Source organism: Talpa occidentalis, unplaced genomic scaffold, assembly GCF_014898055.3.
Source record: "Talpa occidentalis isolate TD23 unplaced genomic scaffold, MPIMG_talOcc4v2.1 talOcc4.11, whole genome shotgun sequence".
In the NCBI taxonomy this organism is placed as follows: domain Eukaryota; kingdom Metazoa; phylum Chordata; class Mammalia; order Eulipotyphla; family Talpidae; genus Talpa; species Talpa occidentalis.
The window spans coordinates 41,671,158-41,685,451 of NW_023601104.1; the positions used below are offsets into that span (position 1 = coordinate 41,671,158).

A 14,294-nucleotide genomic window follows, 5' to 3' on the forward strand; every position below is an offset into this window, starting at 1 on the left:
TCCGACCTCTGACCTCGGGCTTTGGCGTTTTGGGGAAGGAGCTTTTCTCCGCGAAGGGCCGGCGGGAGAGACTGTGGAACAGGCTTGGGGGTGCCCAAGAAGGGTCCTCGTCCTTCTCGTCGCCCGGAGAGCCGCAGCTGGGGTTTGAAGCCATCGCATCCCAAAGGAGATGACAGTCCCCCCCCTTTTTTGAACTTTTTTATTAATATATTTTTTTTTGTTAAATTTCTTTATATTTTTTTTTCCTGCAAGACTTGGTGTTGTCGGCACTGTTGTAATTGAACTTCAATCCCAAATTCCATGAAATAGAAATCAGAAGTAAAGGTTGAGAGGGGAGGAAGGAGGAAGGCAGGCCAAGGAGTAAACAGAGTTTGACTAGAAAAAAAGAAGAGGGTGTGTGTGGTGGGCATTCCCAGGCAAGGCCATTCCTTGAGGGAGGGGGTTGGCAGGCAGTTTGCCTCTGCCTCATGCAGGGGAGGGAGGAAAGATCCCCCAGGGACCTTATGGTCCCCTCTTCCTAGGGCTTCCTAGTACCAGGGATCAGCCACACCTCAAACAGGGCTCACCACCCGCCTCTCACCCACCCGGGTCGGGCTCTCACCTCTGGCCTGCCTGGAAAGCGGGTGAGCACCTGGATTCTTTTGATCCCCTCCTTCTGTGGTTTTCCCATCTCACAAGGTTCTGATGCGATGGGGGAAGGGATAGAACCCACTTTGAGATTGCTAAACTCGCCAGCTCCTGCTGCCCTGTGAGTTCCTGTTTTCGTGTCTAGTTCCACTCCCCAGAACTGCCTCCCCTTGGCCACAACTGCCGGAGCTGGGGAGTGGCGTCCTTGCTAAGTGCCTCTATCCCTCTGCAGTAGAAATGTCTTCTTCAGGCCCCTTAGAAATTTAATCAAAGGCCACAAGTGAGTCCAGACCAACCAAATAAACTTTAGGGGAGAGAGAAGGGTGGGAGAGATCAGTGGGTGGATTTGGCTGCACTGGACTTTTCTTTCCTTTATACATTGTCTTGTCATGGCATGCCACCCGGTGGGTTGGATGAGGGATTGGCTGTTGAGGAAAGAAAGAGATGGTAGGGAGTCGTTTTTTCCCTTTCCCCTATCCCCTTCAGGAAGGGCCTAGTTAGACATGAGTCTAGCTCAGTGCTCGGAGTGACACAGGGTCCACCAGGGTCAGAGAAGGGGGCTCTAGCTCCTCCAGTTTTCCACTAGGCCTCCGAGGGACACTAGGCCCCCTGGGACAAGAAGCCACAGCAGCTTGGCCCGTGCCTTGCCCAGTATTCTGTCACCCCTTCTCCATTTTCTTCCTCCTTTCCATTCCGCTTCCAGGAGACTCCTCAGGACACCAAACCCCCACCCTCGTCAAAGTTCAGGTCTAAAGAAAAGGCGGGAGGGCAGAGGGGCAATGGTCTGACTTAGATTTGTATGTCTCAGAGAAGAGAGCAACTCTGAGCAAGAAAAGCCCTTCATATGTAAACAATCTAGAGAGAGAGAAGGGAGGGGTCGAGGAGGGAGTGAGGAAGACAGAGACAGGTCTAGAATAAATGAGAGAATCTGAGAGGGTAAAGAAAAAGCAAGAGACAAAACAAAGGGGACAAAAAAAGGCAAGGAAAAAGAGAAAGAAAGGAGGAAAAACGACCAGGAGGAGGAAGAGGAAAAAGGCAGGCCAAAGGAGCCAAGAGGCAGCAACCAAAGCCAGAACTAGGCCAAGAAGGAGCCTCAGGTGAGGAGCTGGGAGAACAGGAACGCCAGGCTGAGGTCCAGGAGGGCCACGGCTCCCACCACCAGGGGGTTGGCAGCTCCCTAGAGAGAGGGGGAAATGAAGGCTCAGCCCCGAGCAACAGCTCCTACATCCTCCTACGTCCTGTGCTGGCTTAAGTGGCAAAGCTAATGGAGTCCCAGGTACCTCTCTCAGAGGCCCGGGCATGGGGGACTGCCAACCAGTTTTGGATTACAAAACGCCTCTCCTCTCCCAGCAGGGCCCCACCTTCCCTCTGGCTCCAGCAAGTCAGGGACAGCCCTTCCGCCTTCCTCCCTTCACCTCCCTCCCTCCCACCAGCATGTCACGTGGCCCCGGCAGAAGGTGCCTGGCCTTAGTAGCAGACGTTGGCAGCAGCAGTCGGTACTGCAGTAAAGCGGAGAGGGATGAAGGGGTGAGGATGAGGTTGCTAGGAGACCGGAGAAAGCCAGGAGTCCAATCAGAGCAGGGGGTTCTAGGGAGACTCCACCCCTCTTGGTTTTCTGCCGTCTTTCCTACTTCCCTTCTTCCCAGGAGAGGGAGGGAGAGTCGGGGTAGGGAGGGAACAAGCTTTTCCTTTTTTATTTCTGGGCACTGAAGAGAGAAAGTGTGGGGGTGGGGGTGGGGGTGGAGTAGGAAACTGGGAGCTGGAAATGATATGGAAGAACAGGGAAAGATGTTCTGGCACTACTGTTAATTATTGGTTTATAACCTCGGGCAAATTACTTAAAGCTCTGGGCCTCAGTTCCCCCATCTGTCAGATGAGGGAGCTGGACATCAAGGTCTCTAAGGTTTCTTCTAGCTCCAAGTTCTCGTTTTTTGAAGTGGGATTTGGTCCAAGAACTGGGGAGGCAGAGAGGAAGCTGAGTGTAAATCAAAGTCCCTCAGGGGATCAGAGGTCTGGAAAGGATGAGAGGCTAGGCTTTGAGGAGAGGGGCCAGAAAGGAGCTGAGCCTCAGACGCACAAAGCAGGGATGGAGGGTGTCTCACCGGCTGGGCAGGCCTCTCGGTTGCAGCGGGCTCCTCAAGCTCTTCCGTCAGACACCTGGCTTCAGGACCCCTGGAGGACAGGCCCCGCAGGACTGGCGTGGCCAGGGGCTCAGACTCTGAGCCTCCTAGGCCCCTCAGTGGGGGCAGAGGCTCTTCATCTTCCCCCTCCTCCTCTCGAAGACTTCCAGAACTGTCACTGCAGCCTCCAAGGAGTGGGGAACCATCTCTGGCCCCTGGCCCCTGCATCCCGGCCTCATCCTCGGCCTCATAGCCAGCTAGTTCTTCTGCCTGCTCACCTGGCCCCCCCCACTCCTCAGGCCAAGATTTGGGGCTGGAGAAGGGACCCCGGTCCCCTCCAGGAGGCAGTGGGTTCCGGCACGCAGGAGGTCGCCAGGGTTGGCGGGAGGAGGCAGGACTGCTGGGCAGTTCAGGGGAGCCCTCTGAGGGGGTCAGTCCATTCTCGTACACCCCAGGGCTGTCCTCATCCAAGGGCTCTGTGTCAGAACCTTCTGAGTCCTGCCTGGGTCTGCGGCCTGGGGCAGGGATAACCAAGGATTAGAGGGACCCAACTTTCTTGGGCTGCCAAAGCCACAGCTTTATCCCCATCTGGCACCTCCTATGACTTTGGTCTCCCCAGGCTTGTAGACTCTTATTGAAAAGCCCCTACCCCTAAGTCCTTACGACCCTACTTCATACATACCCTACAACAAGGCCTGGCACCCACCCTCCATCTCCTTGAATCCTGGTACCTTGGCTTTTCAGATTCCCCAGTCCCCCGCAGGGATTCCCCACTCCCGAGCCCTACAGTCCCCTCCCACCCTAGTCGCCACCTCCTCTCACCTGGGGCCTCCAACATGGGTTGCAGGTCCTGGGCTATCAGTTTGGCCATCCGTGCTGCCTCCACAGCCTTCTCCGCGACGCTGCTGGCCGCCACAGCCTTGAGAAGGGCATCTGCTGCCCTGTCGGGTTCCAGGGACAGGGACTTAGCAGACCAGCCTCCCATTCAGATGGTCGAGGCCCCATGTCTCATCACACCCCATGCTCCCGATCTGAGCTCAGCTCTGGAGTCCTCACCCTTGCTCACAATGCCAGTTGCTGCCCTTTCTCTGGCAGGGACAGCCATGCCCAGCCCAGCAGGGTAGCTCGCCTTTGGTTTCCTCTCTTAGACCTGGGCTATGCCTGCTTCATCACACCCTCCTGCTCCTCTCACGCCCTTCCACTGTTACGTCCTGTAGTAACACTTCCCTTCTTCCAGCTGCAGGGCCCAGGCCCTCAACTCTCATTCCTATCCTGCTCCCTCCCAGTGACAAATGAGGCTGCACTCTCTTAGCACTTCCCTCTGCAGTCACACCTGCTGGGGCTAACCAGCTCGCCTGCCCTCTTTGCTGTTGGTGCCTCCAGTCAAGAACTCTGGTCATGGCCCCTGGGGGCACTCAGCTCTCCGTGGGTCCCAGGCATTTTCCTGTACCTCCATCCTATCAGTTTCACCCACCCTGCCCTTGCGGGGCCACCCTCCTCCCCTTGTTAGGAACCTTCGCCTTCTTCCCCTAACCCCCTTCTTCCCCTAACCCCCGCTGGCCCTTATTTACTCCTGCCTCTTCCACTGCAGATTTCAAGTCCTGATAATTTCTTTTATCTTGCTTTTCTTCAGCCTCTTCTGTCACCACATTGTTTTCCCTCTACAATCCCCCTCCCATTCTGCCCTGCTCCTTAGGTCCAGAAAACTAGAGGCAATATCAATCTTTCCCTCACTGTCGTTTCCCAGTTCTCCCTCTGATAGCAGAGCCTTCTTCTATTTTCCCTTCTTTCTTATCCTCCGCTGTTAATAGGTTTCCTGTTGTCATTAAATCAGTTCTGTAATCTGTAATCCTCACTGAATGTGGGGCACAAAGGGGCAGAGATATACTTGCCACAGGCTTGAATGGATCAAGACCCAGGACACCCTCTGGCCACAGGTCTGTTTTATTTGACCTACGAAGGCAGCCTGAGTATAGGGTGGGGGAGAAAAGTGGTGGTATCCATTGCAGCCTTAGGTCCATCTCTAGCTTATGTACTGGGAGATAGGATCAGCCTCCTTCCCTCAAACCTAAAGGTCAAAGACCTTTAGATCCTATTTGAGTAGGCGTGATGGGGGGGTGGGGGGTAGGGAGTGGGATCTGATAACCCTGCTCTTCTGTCTTAGGATTTTCAGACTTATGTGATGAGCCCTATCCTGGGGCTCAGGGGATCTCAGTATTGGGTTGTGCTGAGTTCTGGCAGCCAAGAAACTGGAATCCTAACAAGGACCTGTTTCTGAGTATGGAGGGTATGAATGATCAAGTCCTAGGGAGTAGACCCAGTCTGTGTTGAGGCATCAGGCCAAGCTCAGGCTACCTGGCAGAGGCACCTGCTGCTGAGGCTCTGTTGTTTCCATGGCAGCTGGCAGCCAATCAGGATTGCCAGGCCTGTTGCTGGGGAGACCAACCAGCCTCCTCCCACTGGCTTATCAGTTAGATACTGAGATCAGTTTTTCCTGCACATGCCGGCTCCCTACCTAGCCTAAGTTGTCCCTGGCGCCCTTCCCTTTCCTGGCTTAAGACCCTGGACTCTAACCACCCAGGCACTCAGATGTATCTACAGATACATCTACTCTGGATATGACATGCTCATGCACATGGAAACACACACACATGCCCTGTCACCCATTATACAAACTCGCTCAAGCATATTTGGACATATCTTAATCTCTGATCCTTTAAATATTTAAATAAAGTCCTTCAGCTGTGCCCCTTTTCCCCTTGAAGTATAGAAACGATGTGTGAGTTGTATAAATCAGAGGCCTGTACATCTCATTACACACACAATCTTTGGCTTTCTTTATATCAGTGCTATCTTATAGTCACAAGTCACATGTAGCTATTCAGCATATGGCCTTACTAAACATATAGAAATGTGGCCAGCCTGAACTGAAGTGGTATGCGGTGTCAGATACGTATTAGATTTTAAAGACTTAGAAGAAAAAAGGAATGTAAAACAGCACATTAAATTTTATGTTGATCATAGGCTGAAATGATAATATTTTGGATCTATTGGTTTAAATAAAAATATATAGTTAAAATTCATTTCACCTGTTTTTATTTTTTTTCATATGGCAAATAGATTTGAATTTATGTATTTGGCTTACATTATGTTCCTACTGGACAGCACTGCTTTAGCTAGCAAGGTTCCTGTGCATGGAAATGTAATCTGATTTATAGAAAGAAAATTTCATTTACAGGCAAGCTTCCTCCTCTCCAGCTTTCATCAGCCGGATAAGGGGAGTCAAAGGAGGCAAGGCTGAGAGGTGGATAGGTCAGCTGTACAAATTAGACCTCCCCAGGGCCCAAAGGTAAAATTTTATCAGATGGTGGGCAGGCTGGGATGTGGTTAGAAATGGACACTCCCTGTCTGTCCAGGGCTGCTGCTTCCCATCTCAGGCCGGGAGGCAGGACTGGCTGCAAGAAGAGGACAGCCAGGCACATGTCTGAGCTCCCAGAGGTTTCTGGGCCTGCACAAGGCAGCACTCATCGCTACTCCCACACACAACAATAACATACTCCCACAAAAGACACGGAGACACAGTCTTACACGCCTCCTCTCACTCAGCCACCCACCTCCACCTGTAGCCTCAGATATAAACACCCCCAAATCCCAGGGCTACAACTGCCGGCCCTTGGCCTGCACTTTCCCAACAGGCCCTGAAACCTGAGTCTTGGTCTCCCCTTAGGCACCGCCTCCCTTCCCTGTCCCCAGGGCACCCTCTCCCCTTCGTGCAGCTTTGGCCTCTGTACTGGATGCCCACCTGGCAGCAGCGATCTCCTGGCGCTGGCGGGCTGCGCTCACGGCTCGACGGGCACCCTCGACAGCCCTGTCCACCTTCTCTTTGACTTTGCCCCGCCGAAGCGCCAGCGGCAGGAGGCTGCGCACGCGGCCGCCGTGCACCAGCCGGTTGCGCTTGTACTTGCCCTCCTCGCGGGAGCCGTCGGGGCGGGTGGTGCGCCCGTAGCCGTGCCGCCGGTTGCCCAGCCACTCGCCCTCATAGCGCAGCCCGTTGGAACGCTGGCTCACGCCGTAGCCGCTGCGCCGGTCGGCGCGCCACTCGCCGGCATACACTTCAGTGGCCGAGCCCTCGATGAGGGCGGGCGGCGCTGGGGCCGGGGGCCCGCTGGCCTCGGAGCCTGGGGGTCCTGTGCTGCCCACCTCGCTGCTCACTTCGCTGCGCAGGGAGCCCCGCTTGCTGCCCAAGGAGCTGCGGCGCCCGCCGGCCCGGAGCCCGCTGAGCAGCAGAGAGCGGCGGAAGAACCCGCCGGCCGCGGGCGTGCGCTTGCGGGACGCGCCGTCTGCGTCCCCCGCCCGGCCAGCACGAAGCCGCCCCGAGAGCCAGAGGCGGGGCTGCCTCCCTCGTCGCCCGGCAGGGGCAGGGGCGGGGGTGGCGTCGGGGGTCGCTGTGGCCGGAGTCCAGGGAGGTGCGGCGGGGCGAGCGCAGCAGCGCCGCCTGGTGGTAGGGCACACTCTGGCGCACGCCGTAGCCGTGGCGCTTCCCGGCCTGCCACTGGCCCTGGTAGGTGCCTGCGGGAGGGGGAGAGTCAGGACTCGGCGCTCCTTGCACCCCAGGGCCCGAGCGCCACTGGAAGCCTAAGTGCCAGGTGGGAGAGGTGGGGACAGTGATTGTGGAGGTCGGGCTGGGTGGGAAGGTGTGGCAGCGCAGAGCGAAGACCCAAGTAGCAGGAGATGGGCAGCGCAGGTAGACAAGGCGCCGGGGTGGGGGGCTGGGGGGTGGGGGTGGGACAGGCAGGTTAGGGGGTGTGAAGCAATCCAGAAGGTGAGGGGACGGGCTGCCTGACGGAGGTAGGGTGTACAAGAGAGTCATGTGACAAACATACAGAACGAATGGCCAGCGGGATGATGAAGTGGTGGTGGTGGTGTTGGGGGGCAGGCAGAGAGGAGTGGTATAAAGGACAGGCATACGGGGGTATGTGAGGGTCTGGTAGGTGGGGGTGTGAGGGACAGGCGGACAGGAAAGGGTGAGGGCAGGGGAAGCAGGCAGGGCACCGACACGGGAGGAAGGCGGGTAGGATGATGGGTGGAGAGCGCGGAAAGATGGGCGCCAGGGGCGCTCCTCGACGGGGAAGGCGGATAGGAAAGCAGAGGGGCTTGGGGTGGGGTGGGGGGGCGCATGGGTGGGAAAGGCATACACCGGCCAGGCCGCAGGGCAGACAGACAGTAGTGGGCCGGGCCCCGCACCTCCGTCGGAGTAGGTCTCGGTGCCGTAGCCGTCCTGAAAGCCGTCCTTCCAGAGCCCGGCGTAGCGCAGGCCGGACACGCTCTCCCACACGCCGCTGCGCCCCTTCAGCCCGCCCAGCCACTCGCCGCGGTACGTCCAGCGGCTCTTGCGCTCCACGCCCAGCCCTTCGCGCTTGCCCTGCTGCCAGTGGCCCTGGTAGCTGTGTCCGCCGGGCCCCGTGAAGACGCCCAGTGACTCGAAGCCGTGCGCCCAGCAGCCGCTGTACTCGCCCTGGGCGCCGGGCCCGGTGCACACGCCGTAGCCATGTGCCCGCCCGCCTCCCAGCCCCCCACGTAGCAGCCCCCGTCGTCAAAGTCGAACTTGCCCCCGGGGGACATGCATGTAGTTGGCGCGGCCTCAGCCCCCCGGCGGCTCAGCGCATCCTGGGGCTGGAGAGCCGGCTGGGGGCCTGGGAGCCGGGCGAGGCCTGGGGGCGGGGGCAGTTAGACCGGGGCCGGGCGGGGGGGCCCCAGCGCGGGCTGGCAGGGCCGGACCCTCATCCTGAGTGGCTGCGGAGAAAGAGGGGGGGAAGTGGCGAGCGAGGCCCCTCCTCTTTGCCCGCCGCTCCCTGGCCCAGTGGCTCCGGGGCATCAGCACCGCCCCCCAACCCCCAACCCTTAGGCAGCGTCTTCCAGCACCTCCTAAGCTTTGGAGGCACAGGGGCTCCCCCACCCTCCCTTTCTTGTAGAGGGCCCCTCCCAGGACTTGGGGGCCCAACCCCAAGCGGGAGCCCCACTTCTCCAACCTAGAACACCAAAGTGTCCAGTGTGGACGGCACTTTTGGGGGGGTCCCGAGAGGGGGCTGGGTAAAGTCGTAGGCCACCCTCCTCCCCGGCTGCTGTCAGGACTCTTCTGCCCTGGTTCTTTGGCTTCCCAGGCCCGGGGCGGAGGTGGGGGGATAAAGGGTGGGAAAGGGAGAGATCGGACCAAGGTGGGCAGACGGTTTGGTGGGGAAAGGTTAGGTATGGGGGAGACGCTGCAGGGGAAAGGCGAGGGTGGGGATGGGCAGACGGGCGGAAGGGAGGGGGCAGGTTACTCACCATGTGGGCTGGGGCTCGGGCTGCCTCCCAGGCACAGCATCCATGGCTGGATACCTCCACTCCCACCTCGCCCAGACAAGCCTAGCCCCCTCCCCTTCCGGGGAGACTGCTCCAACACAGAGAAGGTGGGGGAGCTGCAGAAGAGTCCCCTCGCTCCCCAGCTGGAAGAGCAGGAGGTGGGAAGGGGGGGCGAGGTAGTGGCAGGGGTGGGGGGGGGAGATGAGAATAGTGTAGGGAAAAAAGCTGCCTTGGATGGAGCTAGGGAAGAAGAGCTGGGAGCTCGATGGGAAGGGAGAGGGGGCTATCAAGAGGGGGTGTTTTTATTATTTTTTTCTTCTTATGGTTGGGAGAGGAAAAAAAAAATCAAAATTCTGATTCCATCCCAGCACAAATCAATGTTTGCTCCATCCCAGCATCACGGGGGAGGCTGGGCCAGGAAGATTTAAAGGGGCAGGGAGAAGAGAGCAGAGGAGAGGGTGGGGAGAGGAGGAGACGGGGAGAGACAGTGGTGAGGACAGCGCTGGGGGGGCGGGGAATGCCAGGCAGAGGAGGACCGGGTACCTGCTAAACCTGTGGTGAAGGGCAAGGCAGGTGGAACGGGAAGCACAGGGACCCCCAGGGTGGAAAGAAACCCTGGTTTGCAGGCAGGCAATGGGGTGAGGCCGAGGGGAGGGGAGAGGAGCGAGGGGGAGGAGACTGAGCTGAAGATGGGGAGGCTGGAGGAGGCTGGGGGAGGCTGGAGCCAGGCGGGGGAGGAAAGATGCTGGCGAGGCCGGTAGAGGGCGAGAGGCACACAAAGAAAGAGGTGCTGGGGTTAGAGCTAAGGAGCAGGGTGGTACAGCTGGGGCGGGAGGAAGGGAGAGACCCATTCTGGGGCTGGTGGGGGATGGCAAGGGAGAGAAGCCGGGGAGGAGGAGAAGGTGGGAGAAAGAGATAGAAATGGAGACTGAGAAAGTGGAACGAGGGCTGTGAAGGGAGACAGAAGCTTTACACAGAGAAGAGCAGGCATGGGCACAGAAATTCTGGCAGGAAGAGCCCCACCAGAGGGTGGGGGGCAGAAATGGTGTTTGTGGGGCTCTGGAGGAAAGGATGGACCTGCCAGCTACTTGGAGTGAAGCCAGGAAGCCAGTGGGCATTGGATGCTCCTGTCCGCTAAGTTCACTTTCACTGTCCTCCCTAAAAAAAACCACTGGAGGGGGACCAGGAGGCTCCCCACTTTGTGAGGAAGCTTGAAATGGGAACCTAACTGCAAGCTTGGCCCACCAGGTCTCACCATCCTCCACCTGCCACCAATTATTTTTCTGTGGGTTGTCCCTCTGAGGGGAGTGTTTTTGAATGGTGACAGGGCATGCTTGGCAGTGCCATGAAAATCCTAGACTTCGGAGTCTTCTTTTAAGCAAACCTAGATAGAGGCAAAGACCCAGAGATGGGTTTGGGTGTGCCCTTATTGTGGCAAGGCCCCCTTCAACCTACCACCCCTCCCCAGCCATCAGAGGGCTTAGCATTTGGGCCCAGGTGTTTACAGACAAGACCTAAGTGCATGCCACCTATGCTCCCCCTCAGTTGACTCAGGCCCTGCCCCTAAATGTTTAGGAAGGAGGACACCATCCTATTATATACTTAGGGTAAATAGTCAAATGCCCTCACTTGCTTTTGTTGTCATATAAAGGCAGTCCACCTCCTCCTTCTACAGGGAAGGGAACTGAGCGAGGGGGGGTGGGGGTGGGGGGAGTCACTAAGGTCACACAGGAGACATGGCAGAGCTGGGACTAGAATACCAGACTTCAGATTTTTTGAGTCCTGTAGTTCTGTCTCAGGAGTCCATTACTTGGGAAACTTCCTCACCCAGGAGCTCCATTTTGAGTACTTTGGTAAGAGGAAGGCATGAGTTTTGGAATAAACCAGGATTTTCCTTGCAATGTCTTTCCAAAGGCAGACATGAGGTTTGGAAACACTTATGTTTCAAGCCTTATAGGAACCACGTAGAACAGGGCAGTTATGGGTCTTCTTGGGACAAGACTTGTGGAGAGTTTCTCCTTCCCCCCTCCCTCTCTCCTTATCTCCCATCCTCGCTCCATTTTTCCATTCATCAGACATTTGCATGGTCACTTACTATGTTCCAGGCACATTGCCAGGAGCTAGACACACAGTGGTGAACACTGTGGTGCCTGCCTTCAGGGAGCTAACTATTGAAAGGAGAAGATAACTAACATGCAATTCTAGCACAGTTAGTGCAATTCCAGTACAAGTCTGAGGAGTAGAAGTGGGGAAGAGGGATGGAACCTACTCAGGCAGATTCCCTGGGGAAAGAGGCATCTTACAAGAAGAATCCAGAAGGGAGTTCTGGGGCAGCCCCAGATGCATTGCATCTTTCACCCCTAAATATTCAGCCCTTCCTTTTCCATGTGGTGCCTTGTCTTACTCAGTCCCTAAAATCTCCTGAGGGGAAAATGAGGCAAGTGAAACCAATCTACCAGACTGGGGAGACCTGCCCCTATTTGTTAGGGACACAGGGTGGCAGGGATAAATAAGGGTGGGGAGGATCTTGCTGGTAGAGTGACTCTACTGAATTCTAAACTGAAAATGAAGGTGTGGGGTCTGAGGAAATCCTGAAGAAACCACTGACAGAACTGCCTTGGGATATGTGGGGTGCAAGCCAAGCCCTCCTTCCCTCCCTGAGTGAGGCAGCCTTCCAGGCCCTCTCTCTGGTCTGGCCTTCCAGGTCCTATAGTTCTTTTAGGGCAGAGATACTTTTTTCAGGGGTTGCACTGGTTTTGCTAATGTCTGGTGTGTGTGGGGGAGTCACAGAGAAGGGAGCTGGCATTAGGTGGAGCAGCTCTGCAAAGAGCCAGGCTCTGGTTCTGAGACTGTCAGCATGACTTCATTCGATCCTTGCAAACAAACACACTGTGAGTGGCCCAGGCTGGAGGCCAAGGATTGGACTCTCAAAGATGGAAAGGCCAATGTCTGATTCCCAGCCTGCTGCTCGCTGGCTGTTCAACTGAGGACATTCTTTTAATTTTTCTAACCTGCAGTGTGTCTAACTCTAAGACGGGAATACTATAACCTGCTCCAGAGGTTATAGTGAGGATAAAAGCGATCATGTATGAGGGGCCTCCGTAGTGGCCTTGGGGCTGAGTCTTTGCACTACCACCTTAGGGGCCTCCACGACAGTCTGAGTTAGATCCCAGGCCAGGGAGCTGATCCACATGGCACAGTAGACCTCTCCTGTCTTGCCCACTGCTCCCCTCAGCAGTGTTTATCAGTCAGTCCACCTGTTCTGCTCCCCACTCTCTCTCTGGTGAACCCTCTTACCTCCCTGCACCTCTGGCCAACACCTCAATTGTTATATGCATAAATAAATAAATAAATTTAAAAATAAAATACTCATGATAGAATTAGGAAAACAAAGCACAAGCTCAAAAATAAAAGTCACCCATAGTTTACTACATAACAAACAGTTTAATGTATTTTTATGCAGTCTTCTTTTCTATGCATTTTTTTTTTTTAATAGAGGCATGTTTTATTTATTTATTTGTTTGTTTGTTTGTTTTGTTTATACATGCACTGGGTACAGTCAGAAGCGCGGGAGGGTGAGAGAATTCACCAGAGCCAGAGCGGGGAGCAGAGCAGGCAGAAGGACCGAAGTACACTGCTGAGGGGAGCAGCGGGCGGCAGGAGAGGTCTGCGCGCCATGTGGGACCCTCCTCCGGTGGCCGGGGAGCAGCCGGGGATCGAACCGGCGTCGCAGAGGTCGCGGGCAGCTTCGCAACCCAGCGCTCAACCGCTGCGCCATCAGGGAGGCCCTTCTATGCATTTTTAATTTAACATAATTAAATGCTGATGTACAATTTTGATCCTATTTATTTACTTTGCATTAATGTAAGCATTTTTCCATCATTAAAACATTCTTGAATTTTAATGGCTGCATAATACTCCACTGGTTAGATGCGGTATAATTTGTTTAACCATTCTAGCAGAGCATTTTTATGCTGTTTCCGCCATTAAAAACTAACATCTTATATGAAATATTTGCATCTCTGATGCTGTCTTTAAAAAACGCTTTATCGGGGCCTCCCCGGTGGCGCAGCGGTTGAGCGCTGGGTTGCGAAGCTGCGCGCGGCCTCTGCGGCGCCGGTTCGATCCCCGGCTGCTCCCCGGCCACCGGAGGAGGGTCCCACATGGCGCGCAGACCTCTCCTGCCGCCCGCTGCTCCCCTCAGCAGTGTACTTCGGTCCTTCTGCCTGCTCTGCTCCCCGCTCTGGCTCTGGTGAATTCTCTCGCCCTCCCGCGCCTCTGACTGTACCCAGTGCATGTATAAACAAAACAAACAAAGAAACCAGCAAACAAATAAATAAAGCATGCCTCTATAAAAAAAAAAAAATAAAAAAAAAAATAAAAAACGCTTTATCGTGGAAAATTTAAAACATACCAGAATAAAGAAAATACAGAATGAAAAACTCTATGTACTTATCACCCAGCTTCAGCAATTATCACTCTTGGCTAATCTTGTTCTCTCTCACTTATTTCAAATTCCAATCTGTAAATTTCTTAATGCATTTCTAACTATTTTTTTTTTTACAAATATATACTCTCACCAATTATGCCTATGAGTGCAGGTCTTATTGCATCCTGACTTACTCTGACCATTAGTTGTAACACACACACACACACACACACACACACACACACACACACACACCCCTCTTTTGGCCAACTTGACAGATAAAAGGTGTTTCTTTGTATGCATTTATTTGGTTGATTGTAGCACTTATTCTGCAGCATAGCGAATCCTCCTCCTGGAGGACTCCTGGGAAACATGTGTGCCGTCTGGGGACCGTAGCCAGTGCCTGTGGGGGTGGGGTTTCATCTTCAGCAGGACAGGGACCAGCCAGTAGGACCAGTTAGCTTTGACCCTGCTCCAGGGTACAGGGCAGGGAGGAGCTTGGGAGGAGCTCTGGCCCATCCCAGGGACAGCCACCAGGGGTCAGGATGGGGCCAGAGATCCCGATGGTGTGAGGGTGAGAATGGCCGGCAGCCAGATGCTGCATTTTCTCTGTCTGGCCACTGCTGGCTGGACACACTGCTCCCTTCTGCTCCACAGATCAGATTTTCTAGATGGCTGTTCTTTCCTGCCTGACCACCCCTGCAGCTGCTGCTTCCAGGCTAGGCTTGCTGAAAAGGGGAAGGGTTAATGAGAAATGAATCTGCTTGCTTCTCTCC

The 14,294-nt window shown here is 55.3% G+C and overlaps 1 protein-coding gene across 1 annotated transcript; it reads right to left on the reverse strand.

Moving 5' to 3' along the window:
- Positions 1–12: 12 nt before the first annotated feature.
- Positions 13–8,451, reverse strand: JPH4 (junctophilin 4). The gene is given in 8 exon segments (XM_037503098.2): positions 13–1,804; positions 2,730–3,262; positions 3,570–3,688; positions 6,550–7,099; positions 7,102–7,191; positions 7,194–7,316; positions 7,992–8,309; positions 8,312–8,451. Coding segments are annotated over 8 exon segments (1,875 nt in total). The 5' UTR covers positions 8,370–8,451; the 3' UTR covers positions 13–1,720.
- Positions 8,452–14,294: the final 5,843 nt, after the last annotated feature.